The 20447-nt window shown below is 37.7% G+C and overlaps 1 protein-coding gene across 14 annotated transcripts in view; it reads left to right on the forward strand.

Annotated features, from left to right (window-relative positions):
- Positions 1-20447, forward strand: part of ESRRG (estrogen related receptor gamma) — a 386503-nt gene that overhangs the window by 253066 nt on the left and 112990 nt on the right. For all 14 annotated transcript variants that reach the window (XM_075042636.1, XM_075042629.1, XM_075042635.1 and 11 more), the window contains 2 exons: positions 5114-5529; positions 17745-17861. In XM_075042636.1, the coding sequence (XP_074898737.1) occupies positions 5127-5529; positions 17745-17861 (520 nt within the window). In that variant the 5' untranslated portion in view covers positions 5114-5126. The remainder of the gene's footprint in view (positions 1-5113; positions 5530-17744; positions 17862-20447) is intronic.

A 20447-nucleotide genomic window follows, 5' to 3' on the forward strand; every position in this document is an offset into this window, starting at 1 on the left:
TCATGTTTTCTCAAATCACACGTTGCACCGTTGATTTCTGACATGACACTTCATTCAGTCACTTTCCTTTTCTTCGGCATCTCCATTCTCTGACAATAGCAGCTGGTGCCCATTTTCCTACTAAGTGATTCACATTTTGCCACTTTACTAGAGTGCAATTAGCTGAAGCAGGAAAAAAAATGCTCAATGTAAAGCAGCTCGGCTGAAATTGTTACTCAGCTCTTTAACAGGATCTGGTGAAAGTCTTGAGGTGTTGTCGTGGGCATTGATGCAAGAAGCAACATTTTCATTTCTTTCCACACATTTTTTTTCTCTCTTCCATTCAGAGAAGCAGAGTATGGGAAATCACTGGAACATGCTGCACTGTTTTTTGTCTGCTGATATTGGTACAGACCTGTGAAATCATACAGAAAGTAAGCACAGTATTTGAGAGGAAACGTGGTCTTTACAGTCAAAGCAAGGAGCTGGCTTCCACTTTTGACTCTGCTAGAGACTTACTGTGTCACTTAGACCAAGACTTTCTTTCATGCATTGGTTTTCATAGTTAAAGTATGAGGTTAACAAGACCTTTTTGGTCGACATCCATCTGATTTAGAGGAATGTATTGGAGGAAAATCAGATGGATTACACTATTAGCGTAAAAAGTACCTAGGTGTGCATAATAACGCCTGCCTTGTTGAGGCTGCCACGTAGCTGTCATTAAAAATGTCATCTGATAAGAACCAATTCTGACATTTATGGAAATAGGCTAATTCCCTCTTCAAGAAAAGAAAAACGTCATGTGCAGGTAAAAGTGGACTTCTTATGTTGGTCTATAATAAAGGTGCTCACTGTAATTATTGTGACTAATTATGACTCACTGAAACCACCAGGGCAACTCTGAAGTAGTGAATGATGCTGTAAGCAGAGCTTTTCCTACTTGAAAAGCAAGCATGAAACATGTTCATGGATTGCGAATTATTGGCATGTTCTTTTGACCTCCTTTAGGTATTGGTAATAAGAGAGAAGAGGGGAAAAGTAACTTTCTGAACCAAGTGCATGTATGGATGGAATATAAAAAGCTCCTAGGGGCTCGAATGGGAAGGCTTTCTTTTTTTAAGGCTATATACTGTAATCAGATGCAGTTAATTTTTGCACTCCACTTGTATATTGATACTGATTTAGCCAGTGTCAGCACTGTCAATATGATTAGTAATGTGGCAGGTAGATGGAAATAGGAATGTGATTGCATTAATAAATTCTTAATATATTCAACCTTTCATAAGCACATGGCATTACAATTTATTCGCTATTGTTTAAGACCATTTTAAAGAAGGAGTTGCATATTGAAGTGCTCTGTCATTGTACCTTTCTGCCAGCAGTGACTGGCTTCAGGTCTTTCTTAAACAAAGAAGTTGTGAAGTAAATTCAGTAGACATGTGAAAAGTCATGCTATATATTGCATATTACTCGAGCCTTGCAGTACCCTATGTAGTTTTTCTTGTATATGGGCATGGAAATGCTTCTAGAGCCAATTAGTTACTTTCCCTATAGTTAGTGAAAGGAAAGTTTACCCAAGAGATACCAGTTGTTGGAAAACTTACTGAGAACAGCCGACCACAAATGGAGCTGCCATTTATTTGACTTAAAATCTAGTAAAGAAAAAAAACAACCCTACCCATGCTTTAAAATAAATACTGTACATTTTTATATGACACATGTTATTTCTATTCATAAACCTTAACTAAATTTAGATTTTTATTAATCCAATGTGACCTAAAAATTTTGCATTAACAGCACAATGTGGAATTGGGCTTATTCTCTTTGAATGCAGATAAAGCCATCATCTTGAAAATAGCTCTTTCTGACAAAAAGGTGTTCTTTTGAAATAAAGTCTTATTCACTACATTCCTCTTAGAGTTAATGTGAATTTTAGTGCCTCTAATTTTAGATTGAAGTGAGGTCTAGAATAAAACCCACTGGCTGACAATTGAATTTATAGATAGTTGTGAATATTTCAGGCTTGAATAATAGAGCTGTAGAATTTCAGACACAGAGAGGAAGAGAGAATTAAGCTCTAACTGTAGTTTTACACTATAATGCAATGGTGTCTAGGAATGCTTCAGTGTAACGAGCTAAGTAGTAATTAGGAGAGAACTGAGGGAGGGATTTTACAGGGATCTAGCTTAGGCATTATTCCAAATGTTCAGCATGATAATTTGATGGTGGTCCCACCTGCCATCCGTATAAGATGGCTCTTGAATTACTTTCGTTCGGATATGGTACAGTAACGGAGGAGTGAAAGCAGTAGGTGTCTGTTGCCCACCCACAGCTAATAGCTGGCCTTGTCTCTGGTTCACCTTCTTCGGTGTTCTCAGTTGGGCACTATTGTTTTTGCTTTTCCTTAGAATGGTTAATGTTTTAACAGCATTTGTGCTTTGCCAGCATGCACCAGTCCAGTCTGTACCATTTAAGCTGTAGCCAAAAGCAGCTCTATCTTGGTTAGTACCAGAAACTGCTACTTCAGAAGCATCAGCAGACTGGCTTTAGGCTAAGCAGCACTGGTGATCAGATTTTAATGCTTGTAGAACTGAGATTATATTTTGGTTCTGACCGCTTGGAGTGGGAGATAACCACTTTTGCACTGGCTAAGACAACATGCATTTAGACGACTAATTAATTGCAAATGGTTTTTCTGGGAAGGGAAGGGTGACATTTGAGCTCATTATTGCACAAATTAGAAGAAGAAATCAGCAGTGGGAGTCTTAGACAAGAACGTCCCATCAAGCTGGTTATGGCAGACTGTAGGCAGTGACTCCTATTGCTGTATTTTGAGACTTGATACGCGGAGTCTCAGCAGCAGGGAGATGAAAAGAAGACCAAGTACTTGTTTAGTCAATAAAAGGACCTTAGTATTAGTGTATAGAAAAATAACGTAAAAAATAAGTTTGTAGAATGTGAAAGTTAATTGATATTTTTAATCGTAGCTGTATAAAATTCAGTGTCAAAGAAAGAGGGGAGAGAGAGACAGAGAGACACCATGTTTTAGTACCCTAATAACTTCTAACTCTAGTCTAAGATCGTAATGTATGTGAGAGGGGTCCAGTAATTATAAGGTAATAAGTGGAGTGGTGGTGTAAGTGCTCTAAATTAAAAGGAATTTGCAGAGCTGCTGTAAGTCAGTGCCGACCCGCTTTCTTTCAAACGTTGACTTGAGAAAAGTGCTTAGCCCAGAGTGCAAGTAGAGAGACAAGAGAGAGCTATCTATTAATTACAGCACTCATTAACAGTGACGGCTACAAGGCAGCAGATGCAGAAGAAAAGGCACACGCTACTGCAGGCTGGCAAGGGGATTTCCCCCCCTCCAGTTCTTGAGGAAAGGACAGCACAAGCAGGTGGTCCAATGTAATAAGATATTTTCACGGCTTTAACCTTCCCATTTCCTTGCTTTATTTGCTGACACCAGATAGCTTGCTCCTTCCACCCCCCAAATAAGTACTGATTTTAAATTTGGAGGATAACATTACTGCACATCAGTCTGGCTGTTTTCCAAATTCACGTGTCGTTTGTTTCCAATAGAATTTTACAGTAAAAATCACAACAATTGAAAGGTGCTAAATAAGACCCATGGGCACTGATTTTAGGGTAAACCTCATCCTAAGCAGATATCTTTAATGAAGGGTCAGGCTTTCATCTTGGTTAACCTCACTGGAAAGGAAGTGAACTCTGTGGATTTATGTCTGTTTTTCATTGGTGAATTTGATTCCAGATCTTGAAGCAGAAATTGATATTTTTAAATTTCTTTTTTAAACATGGAAAGGTGAAAAAGAGAAGGCAAGATCTCAAAAATCACTTTAGAAAGTTAAGTCAGTCAAATTGTCTGGACTCATGAGTTTGCTTTGAAAACATGAACCTATAGCTCCAGGTGGGTGGTCTTACGGAGTATTTGCTTTTCTGCTGATAATGTTTCTAGAGAAATGCTCATAACTGTCATCTGTGCTTTGGCAGCTTCTGAGAGTACTGTCAGGAAAATGCTGGGTAGGCCATTTGCTACTGTGGTCTCATAACCAGCTGTAGAAAATGAAGATAGTATCTGATTCAGAGCTTTCTAATTATTATTTTTGTCCCTTGTTCTCCCTAAAATATGTTTAAAAATAATAAAAGTCTTGGGGATGGAATAGACAAAGAAGATAATTTTTTGTTTCCCCCTGTAGAAAGCACTAATTTGTCAGATCAAATGTTATATGGTTTTATTTCAGATGCTAAATTCTGAAAATGTATGAACTGAGAAGTAAGACAGAATCTCACCTTCTGAAAGACAAAACTTCTATCTAAAATTTCCTCTAATGTATTTTTTTTAATCCAAGAATGGAACACGTAAAATGTCAGGTCCTGTAGAGCTGCAGATATATGGGATAGTGGCATAGTTATTACTGGTTAGTCTGAGGATAATGGCTAGAAAGTAATTGCACCCTAAGCTGATGAATCATTTCACTTAGATTTTGTGAAAATGGAGTCCAGCCTTAATTATTTGTTAGAGTTCCCAGTTGATGTGCTACTACGTTACTAAATAGCTGTATCTATAATAAAGCAATATTAATATAGAAAAAAAAAAAGACTGTGGGAGACTTGCTCTTCAATTCTGGGATCAGATCAATAGATGATGGATATGTGTTTTAGTCAAGTGTCTTGACAAATATTAATTACAGAGCAGAACATTTATGTGATCAAACTTGGAAATATTTGTTCCTGATAATGATGGCATTTACAGAAGGAAAGTACTGATGGAAAAAGGAAGACATTTTTAACAGCCAAGTCATCTAATAGGATTTTGTTAATTTTTTGACTTGCTAGATGACAAGTTCAGAATTTAGAGTTGATGTGAAGTTGACACATAGCCTAGAGGGCAGGTGGAGGGGACAACAAAAGGATTTGGTCTCTTTAAAGTTTTTGTTTACTGCCTGTCTGCAGCTTTGACAAAGCTCTGTCATGCCCTTATGCTGATTACCTTCATGTAGAACAAGAGGTATTGACTAATGAATGAATGATGTGCAGTCCCTAACCCTTCCGGAGCAGCCTTGAAGAGCACTGTCTTTAATACACAGATTCTTCTTTCTCTTTCTCCCCACTACAGGCTTCTCTGCAGAATGTCAAGCAAAGATCGACACATTGATTCTAGCTGTTCGTCGTACATCAAGACGGAACCGTCGAGCCCTGCCTCTCTGACGGACAGCATCAACCACCACAGCCCTGGTGGCTCCTCAGACGCCAGCGGGAGCTACAGTTCCACCATGAATGGACATCAGAACGGGCTGGACTCGCCTCCCCTCTACCCTTCAGCCACAGGGCTTGGGGGCAACGGGCCAGTCAGGAAACGGTATGACGACTGCTCTAGTACCATCGCTGAAGATTCACAGACCAAGTGTGAATATATGCTGAACTCGATGCCCAAAAGACTGTGTTTGGTGTGTGGTGACATTGCATCAGGGTACCACTATGGAGTGGCTTCCTGTGAGGCCTGCAAGGCTTTCTTCAAAAGGACAATTCAAGGTTGGTTATTCTTTAAACTTCTTTTCTTTCTTTTGCTCAAAGTGAAATAGTACAATCCTTGACTAAATCCAGTCAGGACTTCAGCCTATACCTTCTCATTCTTCATAGTGTTCGGTCCTACAGATTGTTACTCATGAAAAAGCCCTTTTGGGCTTCTTTGGGAGTTCTGTCTGTCATGTTAAGCCCACTGACACGTTTATTTTGATTGTGAAAAACACTGGAGCCTATCCGGTGCATGTTCAGATTTGTTTTCTGTACGAGTTTCTCGTGGATTCCTGTAAGTGATTGTTGCGAAGAAAACTGATTATTTTCTGAAGGTTGTCATGGATGCTTCTTGAACAAACCTTGTGGCTGGCACACAGGGATCGTGCTTGGGTTTTGCTTCTAGTTACACCACTACCATACTTAAATAGTTACAGAAATCCAGTTTCTTTTTGTTAAAGGAGCAGTGCATTTAAAATTCAAACAAAATGCAATGGTGTAGTGCTTTGTTCATATCAGTGTATTAGTAACTCATCTTTCACCCATATGATATACAGTGGCCTTAAAATGTTCAACAAATATCTGTAAGATCACATTCTAAGGAGAGTAAGTTGGCAGCTTTTGGTCTCTGCCCAGTACTTTGTACTAATCTGCTCCTGATACCTGTTACAAATACGCCACATATTTTGGCATGAATTAGTATGAATGGGATAATTTGCATGACCACTTGTTCTAGCTTCAGAACCATTGGAGACAAAATAACCTTCTACTTTGATTTAGATATCATCCTTTCAAGTAAAATTGAAGGTGCTTTATTTAAAGAACATGAGGCCAAGCTTGGCCTGTACAGGAATGTAGTGTCGCATTAAATTAAATTCAAACTTCAGAGACTAGAATTAGGTTGCTAAGTCCAAATTTAAGCTCCTCAATAAAATCTGCTTGATGTTCATAGATGTTGAGCACCTGGAATTCTCAGGAAAGACAATGCAATCTGGTTGTATACTTTTCTTTTTAAAAATGAGTTATGATAAGGAGCATAAAGTTAGTTTCAGTTTGTAATTTCACATAATCCCAAATTTGAAACATTTGGTCAAGGTTTCTTAAATATAATACTTCCATACTTAATGTAAAATTAGTGAAGAAAAATAATTAATGTTATTTTAATTTATCCATTGCTGAGGCAATGGCCATTTTATTCTCCTCTCATCCATTTTACTACTGGGGATTTGGGCCTTCTACCAGCACAAAGTACCGATTTTATGATGGCCATATAGCCACTAAAAGGAAACATTAGACTTCAGTTGTTCTAATGGCGCTGAGTGTTACAATGTTTGCAATCAATAAACAAACATACCTGTGAAGATTCCAGTGGCCTGGGCTCATATGTAGAATGAGTGCATATGCAGAAACAGTATGCTCATTTCAAGCCTTTGTTTTGGAAAAAGTGAAAAAAAGAGGTAGGTGATTTCATTTGAACTTCACGAACATTTTCAGATAAGCTCAAAAAATGTTTCCACTGAAGCAATTTGTATTTTGTGGTTGCTAAACTTCAAGCACCAACTTCAACTAGCAGCTCAGTTTTTATAAATGGTATTTAATTGCTATGTAATAGCTGCCCTACAGAACTGAATTGATGCATGATTATTTTAGTTGTATTTTGAGCATGAAAAAATGCCACAGAAATGTTAACTGATTAAAGTGTTGACTTCTGGTAGTAATAGGTAGTCTGCAATTTTACACCGCACCACAGACAGCAAGTTTCTGGGCATGGAAGCACAAGACAGGGACGTCATTCTCCAGATTAGCAACCTGGACTTGGCCATGCAGCTCAAGTTAGAACTGGCAGCTGTGCAAAAAGTCTCAGTATGGTTAGAGCACTAGCTGCATCAGCAGGTGACAGTGCTGTGAAGACAAAAAAAATACGCAGTTAGGCAAAACCAAGCATTGAATGGAAAAGCAATAATGAATAAACTAAGACGAGGAGGTATGTTACCATCATAATGTTGTGGCAGCATCTTCAGTAATGGTGCTAACTGACACAACTACTAAAAGTTTTCAGATACCTTGCAAAATAATGGAAGCTATTTACTTTGATGAATCAAACCATAGATTGTGGTAAGGTGAGAAGAAGTATATAAGAAAAAGGTACTCCTCATGTTTTGAATGGGCAAATTCTACCTTTAAGCTTGCACAAAGAATAATTCCCCTGAGTTTTTTTGCTCTAAATGATAGAATTTAGTCCCAGCGTTTGTAGAGGCTATTCTTCCCTGTACCATTTCACTTCCTGGTTCATATCACTTTCATTCTCTGCTTGTTTTTAAAATAAGTTGGTTACTGCATAACTGCAAATAAGAAACCAGGAAAACAGAAAAACCCCAAGAGATTTATAAATACAGAATGCTAAACCAGACTACCTGAAGAGTCAAATATTGTAACTGTGCATATGTAAGGATAACATGTCTTGGCTGAAAGAAGTGCTTATTTTAAATGCTAATAATTTAATTGTGATGGGTACTTAATTATTGATTCAGTGAAAAAGAACATTTGACTTCCCAAACCTTTCTTGTTTATCATTCATGAGTTACTAGATTAGCTCACAGTTTTAGAACCTAGGTGCTATTCCTGTTGAAGCCATGGGCAAAACTGCCCTGAGTTCAGTGAGAGCAAGGCTGAGCTGATAAGGTTAAGATTATGAAGCACATCTTGTGTTCACGTGAGGCCTGATGTCCTTTCCACTAAGTCAAAGGGAGTCTTTCCATTCTTGCCATTTCAAAGGAGTCTTTTGAAATCTCAGTAGGTGAAAGCCACAGGCAGCTGTTCAGAGAGCCAGCACACCAGCATCTTACATAAGACAGAAATGAAGTGCATCACAGGATACCTAGTAGCCTTTTACACAAGGCGAATTTCACTCTAAGGTAGAGCGTACACCTGTTTTTAAGGGTAGTGGAGATTACTGTTCTCTTTCAGATGACAGCATTTAGTCTAAAAAATGTCCATTCCTGGCTGATGGATTTCTTTTCTTCTTTTTCCTGCCTCTTGCAATCCCTGCTAATTTTCTTAAAAGTAAAGAAATTAAGTGAACCCTGTCTTGAATTATAGGAAGGAGTAAGTTTGTCATTTTTGAATATATATTTTTAACATAGCACAGAAATACATTTGGGGCTGTGGTAAAGAATGCATAGATTATGATAAAGATCAATAATATTAGAAAAAATTAGAAACAAGAAATTACCTGCCTAAAAAAACCAAAACAAACCCCACCAAAACCCCAGCTCAGTATATAAAATCAGTGTCTGCTTAAGTCATAGTAGAGTCTAATGACGTTTTGCCCCCTTTTGTGACATATAAGGGATGGGAGAACTGGATGTTCTCTCTGCTCAGCCTAGTACTTACTCAGCTGCAGCTCTCAGTTTGCTTCTGGGATAATTTACATGGTGGCTGATTGCAAATGTCTCACAGAAACTCACACACAGCCAAATCTCCCCAAAATTGGCTTAACATCAGGGATAGTAGAAAATAGCAATGTCTAAAAATAGTTACAGGTCCATTGATTTTTAGGGTCTCTCCAGTTTTTGCTGTGCACTGTGTTATCTTGAAAAGTCCAAGCTTTCATTAAAAGAGAGAAAAAAAGAATTTTCAGTTGACAGCTGGGTGCAAAGTCCTGTGTTCAGCGCAGAGGTCTTGTACTCACTAGATATTTTGTGGTCAATATTTAGTGTAAATACATTTCTCAATTTTTATTTGCTCAGATATCATAAAGACTAGTAAATACACATTTTGCATTAATAATATGTAATTACTCAGTGCCTGTAACTTAAACATTTTTGCAAGTGGATTGAAATGCTATTCTTGCTTTCAGTAGGAGGATGATAGGACTTAGAGATTCAAAGACAGTTTACTATTTGGTTTTATTTTAGCCTTCATCTCTCTAAAATAATGGCCTGCATCTAGACAACTTTCTTCCTCCATCCTTCCAAATCTTCAGGACTGTCATCTTTGGACTCTTTGAACTAGCATGAAAAGGTAGTGTGAAAAGCCTAGGTATTGATATGTTTTCTTCCTGGTAAGGCTTGTTGCAAAAGTGTCAGAGCTTACTATTTCCTTGAACAGTGTTTGAATTTTCCCCACAAAAGCTAAAATATATTGCATTCAATAGTCCTTGTAGTTCTTGGGCTTTGTTTTTTTTTTTATATGTTTATTTTTTGTGGAAAAACTGTTGGATAAACAGTATTGAGGCAGCAATCTTCTGTTTATACGCAGGGTGAATAAAGCAATAGCTAGTAAGAAGCCATGCAGTCATACCTTCACTGTCTCATTTAAGAGCTTTATCCTTGAGAGTTGTTGCCTGTCCATGTCTCCTAACACAAACAAGACATATTCTGTCCTGGGAATACTGTTGTCTTTTTGGTCATTACGCGAACTAGACCAAGTCTGCCATCTCATTTTATGCTGGTCACCTAAGAGCCTTCAGCTTTACAGTTCTGCAGTAACATAGTTCCTATGGTCTTCAATGCCTGCCCAAACTAGGAGCTAGATTAAACTGCTTTGTACTTTCTCCACCTTTTTGGTTACTCAAAGTTGGTTTTAATCCCTTTACTGTTCATGTTTTTCAACCCTCTTTAGAGTGTTTACCCATTACTGAGCCAGTTTGATCTGTAAATGTACAAACACTTTACAGTAAATATATATATATTTTTTTTTAAATCAGGAAGTTTTAATTAGGAAAGTTAGAACTAGCTATGTAATTCAGATAAGGTGACATTTAAAATGGACAACATAAAGTTTGATTCGAAGTTGGACTTCACCGAAGTGGCTTCCAAAGGTTAATTTGCATCTCAAAGCTGACTCCTGTAATACTGCACATCATTTTTGTGGAGGAAATGAAACGAAATTAAGTAAGATTTTACAGCTTTTCAGCATCTTTACTGGTAGCTAAGATGATATTTTTTTGTAGAAAGATAGGGTGGAGGCTTGCATCTTGGTGCAATAGTCTGTGGACCTTGGCTCTGGTGCAAAGATAGCAGCCCTCCAGTGAACCTAACACTAAATGTCACCTGAATCCATCATTACCTGATTAAATCATTTACTTTCCTTATATAAGCGAAAGTCTGTGCCTCAGCATTTCTTTCAAAGAATTTTTTAAGCAAGCAATGGTAGGTATCTTCCCTTTTCTCCTGATGTCTCTGTGCCTATGGGCCAACCAAACTACTGAGCAAGTATTTTTAATTCCTTCCAACACGATTTTTAATCCTGTCATAATATCATTGCGTAACTGTGGCAGCCAAGCAAGATGAGACAATAAGATATAAACATGCTGAAATCTGAGAACCAGACAGAAGTCTAAAAGTGTACGGATGGTTCTCTATTCTTTTTACTATCTCTTCTTTCCTTACACCCTTGTAAATTATATGCTGCATTTAGATTACTAGGGAATAAGAATGAGCAGCCTCATTTGTGCATGACTATTTCAAACCCATCAGAAGTACTCAGAAAGAGATGTGGTTTACAAATAGTACTGGTACAGTGGTATGTATCAGTGCCATTATAATTAGGTCAGGATCTCTATTTGTTATAAACATCTGTGAAAGTTTCCAGCCCACTTAAGAAGCTCTGTCTAGTTGAAAACTGGAGACATGTGACGTCTCAGCTAGCGAGTGATTTATTTTAGTGTTTCTGTAACTTTTTTAATTACTTTTTTTTACTGCTGTGAAATTCGTTTGGTTTGCAACTTTACAGACTGAGATGTTCTACATGCTCATAAACAAACAGTGACAATTTTCCATGCTACCTTGGTAGGATGTATCAAAGTTGACCTAGATAAAATACCAGTAGGGACAAAATATAGATGGTTCAGTCTTTCTCACTTGGACAACTCTTCAGTGATTCCCAGGTGGCAGGGGTTGGTGTCTTCAAAGCATTGATTCTCTCTTAAAATGACCTAAATGCCCTTCATTTCTGTTGGAAGATAAAGAAGTTACCTCCAGTGGGAATCAAAGATAGTTGGGCCCTTACAGGTGTCATTCAACACCCCCTAATATCAGCCTCATATTGAAAGTTATGGTGGTTTTTATGAGGCTGGAAACCTACCTACCTAAAGTTAGAGGCTGATGCAAAAATGTCATGCAGTCAAACCAACCAGCATCACTTATACATTTTCGTTTTAAATCTCCTTTCGTGTTGCTTTCTAGGAATAAAAGAAAAAGAGATAAAAAATAAATTTTAGAAGTTCTAAGTATATTATAGTTCAGTAACATAGTACACTGGGTTCTTTTAAGGAACTCAACATAGTGATTTCATTTAAAATGTACTTTTAAGCTGGATGTATCCCTCTGTCAAACACCATCATACTACTGTAGAGTTATTTAAAAACTAGCTGGTTCTGCTGAGTTTTCTACTGTAACAGAAAAGGCAACACAAGCAGCAGAGATGTAAGCATAATCCTTCATACATGGTCCTATCATCTTAAAAAAAACATTTGAGACATTTAGGAACCAAATTTTCAAACGTTCTTTAACTCTATGTGTGCAGTATTGTTTCTGAAGTCATCTGGGTGAAAAATTGTGATTACAGTCAACTTTAGGCTTAATCAGCTCCAGATGACATGTAGCAGAATTCATAGGTCTATAATTCCTAGAGCTATCTACAGTATCAGGTGAATCCATCTAAGGATTTGTCAGCCAGAACTGGATTCAGTTAGGTTAAATTCCAACCTCATTCCAACCTGACCCCATTTCTGAAACCTTATCAATAACAGTACTTTTACCTGTGAAAATATTTACTCAAATTCAGTTGAGTTCTGACTGCAAAGTAGGGAACAGAACTGCAAGAACTAAAACTTTAATCTGAGAGAAAATATTTTTACTTTCCTCAGTTCAGTTTTGCTAAGACCTATAAACATCAAATACATTAAGTCCATCGGGGACTTTTTCTCTATCCTTCTTTTCCTAAGTTAGCTTATTACTCTTTATTTCCAACAGTACCTACTTCTCCTCAGTTTCTCAAGAACTATTCTTTTCTGGTTGGATTACATATCAAGGTGTGACCTAACGTACCATAATTCACTCTCTATGCTGGCTTAGATTCTCCTGTCTCTTTCTAAGACTTCTCTTTTATTAATTCCCAGAAGACCTATGGCTGTAATCCTGGCTACCTTTCGTTTTCCAGAGTTTTCATGCATGCCAGTCCACAGACAAGCAGGTGTGTTCCTTTGGGTCTGTCACCCAGGAAGACAGAGCGTGAAGGTGGTACCTGGGGTAAACCTTACTGCAGAAAGACTTAAATCCAGTGATGCAGTAGCCTCTATTAAGAATAGTGAGAAAGCTTGCTTTTTAAATACAAGTTTTTGAAGAAAGGTATTAGGTTACAGAAGCTCAAAGAGAAAGTTTGTGAGAAAAATGGGGCATTATTGAATATAAATAGAGATACTGAAATACAGTTTCAGAAGCTGATAATAGCATAAAATTATTACATTGAAGGAATAATTAATTCCCCCCTATTGGTTTGCTTTTTTTCTTTTTTTTTTTTTGCTTTTTTCTTTTTTTTTTCCCCCTGGACCTACATTCCCACACAGTAATAGTTTCAGTACTGGTATCTTCAGCATTCCTCCTGCTTTTCTAAGTGGCTCATGGCTACTCTTTCCAAATGCTTTTTCACCCCATATCTCAGTCTTCCTCATGTCTTTTACTTGTCCAAAGATTTTCTGAGCATATTCCAATAGCTCACAGCAATGTTGTTACATCTTCAGTGTTATAATAGCAAATGTCACAGTGTGAAAAGGGAAATAAAGCTTCTGCTAAGAACTGCTGTCTGCAGCTTCTATTCTTGTCAGTATTTCTGGAAGAGAGACCCCTGTTTCAGTCTGTCCCACAGGCTGGAGCCAGTTTCTAGAGCCAGCTTTGCACTCTTGATATCTGTGAGGTTCTAAAGTTGTAACTCTTGATGACAATAACTTCATTTTGAATAAGACGCCAATGTATAAGGCCCAGTGCTTTCAGTGGCCTCTCTGTCATGGTTCTCACTCCTCCTCTGCTGTTGCCTTGAGTGTCGCTTTCAATTCCATGCAAGAAATGGCCAAAATGGTCTCGAGAATCTTAGCTAATCCAGTCGTTTGCCTGGCTTGTAAAGCCATTGAGTAACTCCCTCTACCATTAAAATTGTACTATGACTCCACTTCTCATTCAGGTAACCTCCAAACCTCACCTGTGAGATGAAAAAAATGGTATCTTGGACCACTTATCATTGAGCTATGTGTAAGGATCTGACAGTCTGAAGCGTGTAAAACCAAAGAGCCAGTTATGCAGTGTAAGTTTTAGCAGTTCATCTGCTATCTCAAGATCAAATGGCATCATATTTTTAGTGAGTCAGTTGCTCCTGATAGGCACAGCGTGTTAGAAGTATTTTCTCATCTTTTGGCTGAGATAATAAAATTTAACAAATTAGTATAAAAAAGGAACTGTTTTTAAATAAACATTCCTTAGTGCATGAGGAGAGAAAAGGGACTCAGGCTGGCATAAATCCTGTTGTGTTATTACAGCACAGGGCAATGTGTTTGGGGAGTGAAGATTTGACATATATTTTTATTTTCAAACGTCATACTAATTTACATTACTCAGCCCTTTAACTGCCAAACTGTAAAAGTCCATTACGCTACTGAAAGGAATATACAAATTATCCCCTGGCACTTCAGGCAGGAGTTTTACATATATGCTGTTATTCTATCAGCCAGCTAGCTGCACGATTCTATTAAGGAGTAAGTGAGAAAATTATATTGCCTGCAAACTAATTGTACAAAAGAGTCAGAAATAAGTAATCAGAGCCCAGTCCTTTCTGAAAACCAGCCAGGAGATATTACAAATTGCTCAATCGTTCTTGTCAGCCCAGTGTAAAGACTCAGAGCTGCCATGTTGATTTTGAATAACACAGCTACCTCTCCAACTGTTGACAGGACTGGGCAAACTCAACTTATGCTCTTACTAGCTGCTCAGTTTCAGCCTCTAGCATCATGCAGTAGACAAGTAAATGGTAGAGCTTCCTTCTGAATCTTCTTCATCGAAATAAAATGCAAATCTGAGCATCTTGAATGTATGTAGTGTACCTATGAAATTGTAGAGTTTCCCAAACACTCCTTCAAACAATTTCTTTAAGGTATAGAAGTAAATAAGATATTATGAGAGCTCTAATGACCTGCAATGTGCAGTAAATCTATGTTTTTACCAAAAATATATCCACTAATACTTTGAGTGCTAGGTAAAATGCATTTTGAGTATGATATATATCCAGGTACATAACCATTGCAAAATTCCAGTAGGTGTTTTTTTTTATTTTTAAGGAAAGCTCACTGGCAGAAATTAAGTCTGTCCATGGAGATGTTTGATAAAATACTGCATTCATATGTGAAGTGGTGACAAAATGTTAATTCCTTGAACTCCTGCTGTGGTCTAGCCATATTCCAAAATGCTGAAACACTTTAGGGGAACCAACTGTGGCCATTGGTAAGATGCGGATCTTTGCTGCAGCAATAAATGCAGTTACTGTAACTCTGCTGTGTTCATTGGAGGAACTCTTTCCAACATCTTCCAGGTTTATTTTCTAACATCAAAAATTAAGATTGAACATCTGCTGTAAAATACAGTTCATTAAAGTAAAGTAGCCTAAATTGATAGGAGAAGATTGCCCCTCTAAGCTCAAGTACTGGAATCTAAGTGACTAGAGTAATAGCTCATTTTAGAGTTCTTTAGGTGGCAAGAATTTGCAGGAAAAATAAGTTGCATTGTCGGGGCATAATGTGCTGCACACTACAGACCCTTGCCATGTTTCACAGGATTTTGCGCAAAACTGAAATGTCAGGGTATGGATAAGAAATCTTGCTTATATTTTTCTGGTTTTGAATGCTACTTTTTGGTGTTGACATCTGTACCTTTGTGATCTGTGCCTTTGCACAAGGACTCTGGCTGCAGTGGCAGTGCTCCACTTGCCCTGGTACAGAGCTTTGCTGCTTGAAGTTCTGTGTTGTAATCTCGATCTTGTTTTTGACCAAGATCGTTTCTGACCTTGTGCAAAGATATCTTTGATCTTGTGCAAAGCATTTCTGATTTTGTTTCTTTTTTTTAAATAGGGTTGGTGATACATTTATTACTATAATATGATGAAGTTAATTAGATACAATTTGTGAAAGGCTTTGAAGGTCTCACTGTGTAGTCGTTGTGCCTCACCAAGAATGCCTCATTAGAGTGGTGAGAGAATAATGTGAATCTTTTTTTAAGCTTGCCATTACCATCCTTTCCTACGTATCCTTCCACAAATGTTATTTCCTTACTTTGCTAATGCATATTGGAAAGAAGTTTTGCAGGAACTGTCGTGCTGAATTTCCTACCTGCCGTATCCTTCAGTTTCTTAAATAGCTTTCTTCTCAGGAGCTAAAGAAGGGAAAGAGGACTAAACTGAAGTTTGAGTTTTGCCAGCAAGAACCATTAGCATTCAGACATACCAAGATCTGTTTTACTCACCAGCATTGCTAAGTCAGTCATGCAGGAATGTTCAGGAGGAAGAAAGCCTGCAAAGGCCTGAAAAGGCTGTGCAAAGTATGCTGGTTGTATTGGCAGAATATACATTGCACCATGCAGACCTCCTTTATCATAAATACTTAAGCAATTTTCAATAGGTGTAAGTAGTTTAAGTATTACTTCCTGTTGAATTAGCAGTTGCTGAGCATTTGAGTCTTTGTGCAATCCTGCAATCCACTAATGTGATATTTAATGAGGAGACATCAGTCTGGAGAAAGGTAGTCAATATAAATCAGTGTTTACAAAGTGTGATTAACTCTGAAATATTTCATCAATGCTGTGGTCCCAGGCAGACTCTATGCTAATTATTAGAACCTGCGCATGTTTCAGGGGACTTTGACGGACCCTCAGTGCAGCAAACATGGAGCAGCAAAATTGCAATTATGCTCGGACTGTCTCTGATGACAATTTATGCATTTGGTGTGATGACCTCCTGCTTCCCAAGAGGGCAATAAACAGAATGCATTTTCATTAAGATACTAATGCACTTAATCACAGGGGGAAAGGGTTAGAAAATAAAGAAATACCTTTAAAGCAAGATGTGACAGGCTGATGGGGAAGATACTTTATTTAAAAGTCAGTTTCCTGGTGAAACTTTGGACTGCTGCGAAGTCTGTCATATTGAATGTATGGGCAATAGGATGCATGGCTGGGCAGGTGAATAAGCTGAGCTAAGCTGTTTTATGAAAAGTGCAGTGGTACTAGGGCAAAAGAGAACAGATGTTCTCCCATTTGGACTTGGATACCCAAAGATGTGATTTTAAAAAAATGTAAAGAAAATTACTCATAGGTATTTTACCCATTAATTTTCAGGTAGGTTTTTTCTTATTTTTGAGGATAAATAATATTTCCTGAGCAGTAACAAAAAAAATTGAGACACTGGTTTGCCTGGGAGGGCTCATATTTAAGGATCTAGCTTGTTCTAGGCCTTAAGGAGAGTTAAGAGAGGCAGAGGCAAGCATCTCCCCCAGTTTTTGTTATTCTGACAGCTTGAGAGGAATGATCCTATTTCTGATGCTTCTCAGTATAAGAACTCTGTCTAAAGCATAGAGAGAAGGGGAGATGTCCTGGCTGAGAGATCTGACCTGGCAGCTGTAGAATGGGCTCGGTGTGGTGGTAGCAATGCTGGTGAACCCTGCCTGATACCATGTGCCTGCTGTTGTGGAAGAAGAAGGGTGAAGCTCTGTAGTACCTGTTACAGTTGATTGTGCAATAAAGCATGACAGTCTCCTTTTCGTATTCTAGACAAAGAAAGACTCATGAAATTGGTGGAAAAAAAGGAAACGAAGAGTGCTCAGGTTAGAAGCCTAAGCATGTGGCTTGGTACAGACAAAAAATGACAAAATTTTCTCCTCCTACCAGCAAGAATAATCTATGTGAAGGATTTTGCTAGGGACCATGTGTGGAGTCAGACACAGACTCATGTTAATTGCAGTTTTGTGTATTTTTTTTCATATAGCTGTCGAGATTTAAAAAAAAAAAAAAGTCAAAAGGCTCATCCTTTAACTCAGCTTTTCATTTTTACTTGAAAGGTGTTTCTTTTCTATAGCACTGTTTACTCTTGATACATTCCAAAATTAAACACAACAGTAATTGTATCAATACTTCGTATATCCATTGTGTTGATTAGTGATTCTGAATACCTCTCTTTTCCTGTACTTTCTGTTACAGGTAACATAGAATACAGCTGCCCAGCAACGAATGAATGTGAAATCACAAAGCGCAGACGCAAGTCCTGCCAAGCCTGCCGCTTCATGAAGTGTCTAAAAGTTGGCATGCTGAAAGAAGGTAAGACTGATCAAGTCAATATGTATCTCTCTGCAAATGCATGCAACAATTGTAGCACAACCAGGAAAGAAGAGATATGGGTGAGTGTTGTAATCAGGTATTGTAAAGGCAATTTTCATGTATACTTGCTCTTCCTGACCCTCTTTTCTAAGCTATGGAATTACAGTGTATCTACATAGAGTTCATCTTCTCTGGAAAATTTCTAGCTATGTGTAGTGCAGCAAAACCTACCCCAGCATTCAGTCTCCTTCAGAAGGTAACCGAGAGAATAATCATCAGAATAGCTATCCTCTCATTTTCCTTAACACTTTAACATCATGAATTTTCAAAGATTTCTTTCTTCCAATCATTAACCACTCTTAGTCTGTGCCAATTCTGGCAGAAACACATACTGTGCCTTCTTTTCCCTATTTTTACTCAGTCTTCATGTCATCAGGGCAAACAAAAGGGTTACTTCTCAATTAAACAAGTAAAAATATTGAGTATGTCTACTGAAGTTACTGTAACTACACTGGAGCAAATAATGGCATACAGAAGAGGAGAATCCACCCCTTTAAAAAAAAAAAAAAAGGCAAGCATGTGAGAACCTCTGCTCCTCCCTGTAAGTATATGTAGAGTGTTTTAATTCATCAGTTACATTTTGAAGATACTGAATGACAGGTAAATATAAGAAAATGTTTCCAAGAAACAGTGCTGTCTCACCTGGAACCTGATTCATCTATATTACAGAAAGAGGCAATTCATTAAATCTTGGTCACCTGCTATGGACTTCTACTTCTGTTAACATACATGCAAAAATACACTTTTATGTGCATGTATTGTATACATTATTATTGTAGTGTGCTGTTACCACCAAGAAAGAATAACAGAAGATGTCATGGACTTCTGAGCTAGATAACCTTTTAAAATAAAATCAATGTAATATTTTCTAAATATTGTCTCCAGTGGAGAGTACTTTGTGTTAAGCAACCACTTTAAAATAATCCCATGCAATTTTGCTTTGGCAGTGCTTAAAAAGTCAGCTTTAATAGATGGTTGATTTTTGCAAATTGTTCGATGGTAATTTAAAATGGGTTTAAGTGTACAGCTCTTGGTAAAATCTAAGAACAACATAGACCAGTGGAGAGATGATGGACAAATTAGGCCTATCACGCACCTACAGACATATTCTTATTGGATTATACTTACTAAGAATAAACCTTGTTCTGTGCAACTGCTTTGGCAGATGCTATGATCCTGTGAGCCAAATCCTGCTGTCCTTAGTCTTACTTGAGCAAAACTCCTGTCAGATTCAATGGGGATTTTGCCTCAGTAAGAATGGCAGGATTTGACCCTCTCTTCCAGTGGTGATGGGAGGGTTCTTCACTTGCCAAAATCCTCATATAACTGACCACTAGGAGCAGTTACTTAAAGGTTAAATTGTGACGCTTAGATAAACTGTAGAAAGAAAGCAATGTCTGAGTATGGCACCTTTTGAAAGGGACTGTGCTTCTTAACATCTTTTTTTAGTAAGTTAAGACCCTGTATCACACCTAATACAAAGATATATTGAGCAACTTGTTTGGAAATGAAACAGTAGTACCAAGAGTATATACAGGAGAATTGGTTTAGACCTTTTCTTTTAAATTTTGAGGGCACCATTGCATATCCATTAACATATATATTTAAAAATCTAGTCTGTGTGCTGCTTCTGGAACTGCATAAGGAAATTAAGTGACTCTTCTACAAATGAGTAATTATCTCAGTTACCAAAATTGTGCGCAGATTTACTATGTTTAGTTAGACAATTCAGATGCTCATTGTGAATCAGATTTTTTGCATGAATGATCATTGTCCATGGATGCAAATCAGTCCCACAAGTTTGCGTAATCAGAATTTCATACATTGTCTACCCTAAAAGTAATACCTTCTTCTGAAAGTTCTACAATGACAAAATAACTAATTCCTTTGAAAAGAAGGTTCCTTTGTTAGCCCCACTCCTGGGCACATCATAGTTCTTCCACTCATATTGTGTGAGTTTTTCTGTCAATACACAGTAAGATTTCTAATTATTTTTAATTACTGAGTCTTTTAATCTAGGGGACAGTTAGCTTGTCTTCTTTTCAGGTATTGCTTATCTACCACCTAATAGGACAACCTAAAAGGACCCCCAAGGGCATTTTGTTTTCTTTCCCGCTTTAGTGGCCACTTTTACTTTTGAAACCATACTGATTCGTGGTACACTTTTAGCACTGTGCATGGAATAGAGAGATTTTTTTTCTTTTGTTCTTGTTGGAAGGTAGTTTTAGAGACAGGTGGTGGTGTTTTTACCTATGGGAAAGTCTGGAGATGAGGTTTTGGCTTCGACCACATCCTTTATGCACAGAATGAAGAAAGATGATATACTTACTTCTTTCATGTGTAAAGTGGTGTAAATTTATTGATTAGCATGGACTTACACTGAACTGAAGTAATTCCTGCTGTATCTTAAACGTTTCTTTAGGTACAGACAAGGATTTCAGTCCCATGCAGCATGTCAGAGATCATGCTGCAGTAAATCTATTCAAATGTAAACCTGTTCAATTCAATTACCAGTTTATAATAAAA

Source organism: Buteo buteo, chromosome 12 (genome assembly GCF_964188355.1).
Source record: "Buteo buteo chromosome 12, bButBut1.hap1.1, whole genome shotgun sequence".
NCBI lineage: Eukaryota > Metazoa > Chordata > Aves > Accipitriformes > Accipitridae > Buteo > Buteo buteo.